The sequence below is a fragment of the Cajanus cajan genome, chromosome 8 (assembly GCF_000230855.2).
Source record: "Cajanus cajan strain Asha chromosome 8, NIPB_CcT2T_4, whole genome shotgun sequence".
NCBI classification, from domain to species: Eukaryota; Viridiplantae; Streptophyta; class Magnoliopsida; order Fabales; family Fabaceae; genus Cajanus; species Cajanus cajan.
Genome location: NC_138524.1, coordinates 14,752,995 through 14,761,111, shown reverse-complemented (window position 1 = coordinate 14,761,111; position 8,117 = coordinate 14,752,995). Strand labels below are relative to the sequence as shown.

The following is an 8,117-nucleotide window of genomic DNA, read 5'->3' as shown; positions in this document are numbered from 1 at the left end:
TCTATAATTTAGTTTAATCATTAAATCTTTACCATTAATAATTAAATCGGAACATTAACTATATTTTAAAATTAAGCGGATAATATATAAACTAATATCTAATGTTAAATTGTATTTTTATCTTCATTTCATTTTCATCTTCTTTTATCATTTTTATGAAGATAAAAATAATTATAAAAAATATAATTTAATCTTAATATTAATTATCATGTTATTTTGTAATATCTTTTATAATTAATATGATAATTTTAATAATAAATAAGTAATATTTAATAATTAGAGTAAAATTATTGATTTTATAATGTTAAAAATTAAAATTATAGAATTGAAAATTAAAAGATTAAAATTGATAATGTTATAAGAAACTTTTTTTTTTTGGATTGAGTATAAACAAATGATCCAATTTTTCAAAATCGTAACGTATCATGACATTAATTCAAAAGATAAAAGAAAAAGAACTGTCCTGGATCTGGTAATCCGTTTTCTCTATAAATTCAAGGTTCTCACCAAATCAAATCAAGTCCTTTTTTCTCTCTCTCTTTCAGAGTGTGTGGCGCTAGTAGAAGTTCTTCACTTTTCTCTGTACTTTTCCGTGCAGAGATCATCGGAGAAAAAAAAACTATTAGCTTTGATCCTACGAGATCTTCTCCATTACCAGCTTTTTACTCTCTGACGTGCTAACCTTTGTTGCCTTAATTCTGCTTTTTTTTTTTTTTTTTTTTTTTATCTTTAGGCCACCCCATTGCAACACAGTGAACACACTCATAAAGTTCCTTTTTTCCAGAGCCAGATTGTTGTTACAAGTGTTGTCCACTTTTTAGTCACAGAGTGAGAAACAAAGCCAGTGAAATTGTGTGTGTATTGTGTTGTGTTGTGTGTGATATATACACAGAGAGAGGATGGCCGCTAGGAAACTTGAGAAAATGGCTTCAATTGATGCTCAGTTGAGGTTGCTGGCACCGAGTAAGGTTTCTGATGATGACAAACTTGTTGAGTATGATGCTTTGTTGTTGGACCGCTTCCTTGACATTCTTCAGGATTTGCATGGGAATGATATTAGAGAAACGGTAAATGTTATGCCTCCAAACACCACACTTCTATTTCCATGTTTTATTTTAGGTTTAGGTTTGTGGGGTTGTGAAAAGATTATATTTTTTTGTTCAGTAATGATGGATTTCTGATACCCTACTTCAATTTTGTTAAATGATAAACGTAAAGATGGTTGTTTTGGCTTCTTAACTTTGATGGATTACTGAAACCCGGCTCTGGTATTTGTGAAATGGTAACATTTTTGGTGTTGGAACGTTGTTATTTGGTTGAAAAGAGTAAAAAATTGTTTGGGGTATGTGTGCACTCTGGAATGGGTTTTCGAGTTGTGTTTGGTGGGTATATGGGTCCTGAATTGTTTGTTCTGTGTTTCTTCTAGTTTTGATCCTTCCAATTTTGAATAAAAAGTTCAATATTTAGTGAAATACTGATTCATGCTTTACTAAATCAAATCAATTCTTCTAGGATATTAGCTTACTTGCACCACGTAGTTTTTTTATACATCCTTCACTGCACAATGGACTATGTGGCTTATTAGTTTCGGTAATTTGACGTTGATTAGGTTCAAGACTGCTACGAGCTGTCTGCTGAGTATGAAGGACAAAATAACCCTCAGAAGTTGGAGGAACTTGGGAACATGCTAACTGGTCTTGATGCTGGGGATTCTATTGTGATTTCCAAATCATTTGCTCATATGCTTAATTTGGCCAACTTGGCAGAAGAAGTTCAAATTGCCTACCGTAGAAGGATTAAGTTATTAAAGAAGGGTGATTTTGCTGACGAAAATTCTGCTATCACTGAGTCAGATATTGAAGAGACCTTCAAGAGGCTTGTGAATCAACTGAAGAAGACCCCTCAAGAAATCTTTGATGCACTGAAGAGCCAAACTGTAGATTTGGTCTTTACTGCTCATCCTACTCAGTCTGTTCGTAGATCTTTGCTGCAAAAGCATGGGAGGTTTGTCCATTACTTATCTCAATTTTGATTGTTGTAATGTAGCACAGAGGAGGTGTGATGGTAGTCCATTTGTTATGCATTTATCAATTAGCTGCGCTCAATGACCTGTATTGACATGACACACAATGTATATTTCTGGCATTTTGTCTGTTCTTATACCAAAACTTTAATCTTTCTGTTGAAAGTAATTGCCTTTTTATTTATTTCAGGATAAGGGATTGTTTGACACAGTTGTATGCTAAAGACATAACACCAGACGATAAGCAGGAGCTTGATGAGGCTTTACAAAGAGAGGTAGCTTATGTTTGATTGTTCTTGATTCTATATACTTATATGATGACACCTTAAAGAAAACCACATGGTTCTTAGAATTTTATGCAGCTTTGCCTATGTTGTTATTCTTGTAATTTGGGTTTGGGGCGCCCAACTTAACCCACAAAACTGGTTTGTAAATATCATATTTGAGGTTGATATTTTCATGGTGTTTTGGGATGTTAACCTAATGATTTATTAAGTGGTAACATTATTTTATTTGGTTAAGCTAAAACAATCCAAGCTATCTGTGTTGTATGTCTGTTTGTGTGGGTAGCAGCGTAGAAAAGCTTTGATATTATGCTCTTCTAGCATGAAAATATAATGGGTGAATTTATGTGATTAATATCCAATATTAAAACCTTTAGGCTTTTCCATGAAAATATTAATTTCCAATATTAAAACCTTTTGACATTATGCTCTCATGTTTGGGTTCAGAATTGTCAGAAAATTTTATATATTCAGTTACATTTGATCTAATCTGCCTTAAAGTTGTGCAACATAGGATCAGATCAGAGTATAAAACACTTGATCTTATTATGCTTGGTCAAAATTACTTATTTTAAATACTTTTTCATTGTATTTAGCCTTAGATTCTTCTGTCTATGTAGTTGGTTAGCTTAAAATCTGTAGTTTTATGGTTTGGCTGTTCCATTTGAATTTCTTCTGCTTTTTAGTTTCCAATTAGATTTGAGTTCTATTAACAGTCTTCTTCAAGGAGAAAAGTGGTTTTTATTGTGGCTTAAAATTGGTGGTTCAAATTGCATTTGATGATATATCAATCTTTATGATATGGCTAGGGCCCTAATGATGTTTCTCTCATACAGATTCAAGCTGCATTTCGTACGGATGAAATTCGAAGAACCCCTCCTACACCACAAGATGAAATGAGGGCAGGAATGAGCTACTTTCATGAGACAATCTGGAAAGGTGTACCAAAGTTTTTGCGTCGGGTTGACACAGCTCTGAAGAACATTGGCATAAATGAACGTGTGCCATATAATGCCCCTGTTATTCAATTTTCTTCTTGGATGGGAGGAGATCGTGATGGTATCTCTCTTTTCTTAACCAGTTAATGAGTGGAAATGTTCCTCTTTAAGCAGTTTTATTTGTTGACTTCCTGATGTTTTTGGCCAAAGTATGTATGCAGTGTAGATTTAAAATATATACACCCCAAATCTGAAAACCTCATGTTTTCCTTATTCAGTTCACTGTCAAACAGTTCCATAGAAATGTGGTTTGTATTAAACAAATAATTTAATAACCTGTTATTTGTCTAATGTATGTCGCAGGTAACCCAAGGGTAACACCAGAAGTTACAAGGGATGTGTGTTTGCTGGCTAGAATGATGGCTGCTAATATGTACTTCTCTCAGATTGAGGATCTCATGTTTGAGGTATTAAATTTGCTGGTCATTACAGATCATTTATTTTATTCTAGCATCAAAGAGTACTGCTTTAACATCTTGCTCCTTGTCTGCTCTTGGCAGTTGTCTATGTGGCGCTGCAATGATGAGCTACGTGGTCGTTCTGATGAACTCCTTAGCTCCTCAAAGAGAGATGCAAAACATTATATTGGTTTGTACTATGTAACAATGATAAATTGATAAAGATTTAGGTGGTATTATGGTATTTTACTCTTTCATGTCCATATTTACGTAAAATTAATGAATAAAATGATGATATTTTTATCTGAATTATATACTCTATAAAGTTCCTCATTGGAATCTACAATATTATCATAAATAATTTCATTTTCAATTCTAAACTAAAGTTATGGCGGTATCTCATACTTATTGATTCATTTAGACTTGAACCTTTTGATAAGTAAATTTTATTGAATGTTATTGTAATAAATTCTTCATTGCTCCAGAGTTTTGGAAACAGATTCCCCCAAATGAGCCATATCGTGTTATTCTCAGTGATGTAAGGGACAAATTATATAATACACGTGAACGTGCTCGACAGTTGTTAGCCAATGGAAGCTCTGAAATCCTTGAGGAGACTACCTTCACAAATGTTGAACAGGTATTATCCTAAAATAGCCCGGTAAACTTTTGTAAGATACAGATAATTTAACCTCTTCACCTATAAGGATAAGGCAAGTGCCTTGAAGTAACTCATTATTGCTTCCCTCTTTACCTTTAGATTGATTATGCTCTATTTTTGAACACTCTGAATTTCTAGCTCATTTTCTCAAGCCATACAAAAATGTATACTTCATTCTTTGATGTTAATATCAGTAGCAGTGCCAGATTTCCTATCCTTAAAAATTGTTTTACTTGTTGATTATGGGAATACCAACATATATTAGGTTTGCTTGCTTTTAGTTTCTCCAGAGCGTTTTGGCCGATCCTTCTAGAAATATGAAGAGGATATTTTTCAAACTACTCAGAATTGTGTATTGCTAAAAGTTGTAGTAAATATCTGTTAAAGTTGGCATCTCAACTTTGTAATTGATCTCTTACCAATTTTTTCTAACATTAAACCCAAAACTCTGAAAATGCAATACCTGATGCATGGCATAAGATTATAAGTTTTGAGGATAAACATGATATAGTAATTTAGTATGTTGTATTAAAACTCTAACATCCAATTTTTTATCATAGTTCCTGGAGCCTCTTGAATTATGTTATAGATCACTGTGTGCATGCGGTGACCAACCAATCGCTGATGGAAGCCTTCTTGATTTCTTGCGTCAAGTTTCCACCTTTGGGCTTTCACTTGTAAGACTTGATATCCGTCAAGAATCAGATCGGCACACTGATGTTATGGATGCTATTACAAACCACTTGGAGATTGGATCTTATCGAGAATGGTCTGAGGAACGCAGGCAGGAATGGCTGCTATCTGAGCTCAGTGGAAAGCGCCCTCTCTTCGGCCCAGATCTTCCTAAAACAGAAGAAATTGCTGATGTATTGGAAACTTTCCATGTCATTTCAGAACTTCCTTCAGACAGCTTTGGTGCCTATATCATCTCGATGGCAACAGCCCCATCTGATGTGCTTGCTGTAGAACTTTTACAACGTGAATGCCATGTGAGGAATCCATTAAGGGTTGTACCATTGTTTGAAAAGCTTGCTGATCTTGAGGCTGCTCCTGCTGCTGTAGCCCGCCTATTCTCTATAGATTGGTACAGAGACCGTATCAATGGGAAACAAGAAGTTATGATAGGGTACTCAGACTCTGGAAAGGATGCTGGTCGTCTCTCTGCAGCATGGGCACTGTACAAGGCACAAGAAGAGCTCATAAGGGTTGCAAAAGAGTTTGGTGTTAAGCTTACAATGTTCCATGGCAGAGGAGGGACTGTGGGAAGAGGAGGAGGCCCCACTCATCTTGCTATATTATCTCAGCCACCAGAAACTATTCATGGCTCACTTCGGGTAACAGTGCAAGGTGAAGTTATTGAACAGTCATTTGGAGAGGAGCACTTGTGCTTCAGAACACTTCAGCGCTTTGCTGCTGCTACACTTGAGCATGGAATGCACCCTCCTGTGGCACCAAAACCAGAATGGCGTGCCCTAATGGATGAGATGGCTGTAATTGCTACAGAGGAGTATCGCTCCATTGTTTTCCAGGAACCCCGTTTTGTTGAGTACTTCCGATGTGTAAGTATTATTAAATACTTTTAAGTGGCATGTTTACAAAAATGATAATTTAGTTAGCATGATTAACCAAAATTGCATGAATAGTGTTTCCGATCAAGATAATTCTTTAACACTTGATGTTCAAAGGGTTTCATAATTTTTTCTTCCCCAATCCTGTTAATATACTATTTTTTGGTTAGAAGAAATCCGATTTAACTGGAATACAATTATATATCTTATGATTTAAGTAAAAATTCTCTTTCCTTTGGAGTTGCCAACAAATGAACTTGCTAATTCTTTTCTGTCCTTTAATTACTGTATTATTGCAAACTGCAGGCAACTCCTGAATTGGAGTATGGAAGAATGAACATTGGCAGTCGTCCATCAAAACGAAAGCCAAGTGGAGGAATTGAATCACTCCGCGCAATCCCTTGGATCTTTGCTTGGACTCAGACAAGGTTTCATCTGCCTGTATGGCTTGGCTTTGGGGCGGCATTTAGGCATGTAATTGAGAAGGATCCAAAGAATCTTCAAGTGCTTCGAGATATGTATAATCAATGGCCTTTCTTCAGGGTCACCCTTGACTTGGTTGAGATGGTGTTCGCCAAGGGAGACCCTGGGATTGCAGCCCTTTATGACAGGCTCCTAGTCTCAGAAGAACTGTGGTCATTTGGTGAGCGATTAAGGTTTATGTATGAAGAAACCAAGAGCCTTCTCCTCCAGGTAATCAATTATTACTGCTATTGACTCCATTTCTATAAAATTCAGCATTTGGTCACTCCAAGCAATCTTGTACTATATATTGAAAGTTCAACTTACAATTGCTCTTTTCTCTATTTGTAACCAAGAGCGTGTTTGAATAGTCTTCTCATCTGAAAATAAAGTGTATTTTCCAGTAGAGAAGTTTTAAAAATTCTTCTAGACTTGTATCCAAACATGCTCTAAGTATTCTTATTTTATTCTCCAGCTTACTCCATGCAAAAGTAGAAAGGATAAAATGACTCGTTATTTTTATCTTGGTATACATTAATGACCAACATTGTTCCTGTAAATCTTGTTTGTAGGTTGCTGGACACAGAGATCTCCTAGAAGGAGATCCATACTTGAAGCAAAGACTTCGGCTTCGGGATTCGTACATCACAACCCTCAATGTCTTGCAAGCCTACACATTGAAGCGAATCCGTGATCCAGACTACCATGTGAAGCTGAGGCCACATCTGTCCAAAGACTACATGGAATCAAGCAATCCAGCAGCTGAGCTCGTGAAACTCAACCCTTCAAGTGACTATGCTCCTGGTCTGGAGGATACCCTTATTTTGACAATGAAGGGTATAGCTGCTGGCATGCAAAACACTGGTTAAGCTGCATGCCTGTGTTGTCTTCGTATACAATGAGGATACCCTTTATAGATTGTAACCTATGCTGTCTGCTTCAGATGTGAACCAGCATAAAATAACAATCACTCTATCTTTTATCATGCAATAAAACGGGATTTTGGCTTGTAAAGATTTTAACTGGATTCTCTTCTGCTGTTTGATGTTGTGCGTTTCTTAGGTTATTCTCATAGGGATTACTGATTAGTGTCTTAAAATTGATGGGGCAATGAAGTCCCCATTCTGGTCAACGTTATCAAATTTATAAGGACACAACATTAGTGTCACCAACATGCAGCAGGATGACAGGTCATACTTGACGGGTGTGTGTGTCTGTGTGGTCCAAAAGTGGCTAACTTTGGGAATGAAAATACGCATTTGAATCTGTTCCAAAGTTATGTACCTGTTTCTGCTAGACTAGTATCAGTTCCTTGTCTTTTGTTCCCTCGACGATCAAATTTTAATTTAGCTCTCGTTTTCTTAATTCTACATAAGGTAGTGTCTGATAGACAAGCCAAAATGGGAAAAAACATAACACGTGAACTTTATTTTGTACCAAGTATAATTATAAAGTGAACAAAACACAACATATTATTAAAGTCAAAAAGTTCCACGAAGGAGGAACAAAGAAAATAATAGAACAGACTGTTCCATTACATTTTGTTCCACTGGTCTATTAAAGTCAAAATCAAGCCATCTTTCTAAGATGGAGATTAGCTATAGCATAAACTTGTGTTTCCTGTCATAGCTTCTAAACTCTTGTTGTACTCGAGATTTTACTTATGGTGTTTTTGCTGCTTATCTTGAACATGGTCATAGCAATTACTAGCAAATGCTGCCTT

General features: G+C 35.8%; 1 protein-coding gene across 1 annotated transcript; it reads left to right on the top strand.

Annotated features, from left to right (window-relative positions):
• Window positions 1-504: 504 nt before the first annotated feature.
• Window positions 505-7,673, top strand: LOC109815935 (phosphoenolpyruvate carboxylase 2). Its single transcript, XM_020380756.3, has 10 exons — window positions 505-1,067; window positions 1,610-2,004; window positions 2,214-2,298; window positions 3,144-3,366; window positions 3,609-3,712; window positions 3,806-3,893; window positions 4,189-4,343; window positions 4,925-5,923; window positions 6,239-6,625; window positions 6,967-7,673. The coding sequence occupies exons 1-10, from the start codon at window positions 900-902 to the stop codon at window positions 7,261-7,263; spliced, it is 2,901 nt and encodes a 966-aa protein (XP_020236345.1). The 5' UTR covers window positions 505-899; the 3' UTR covers window positions 7,264-7,673.
• Window positions 7,674-8,117: the final 444 nt, after the last annotated feature.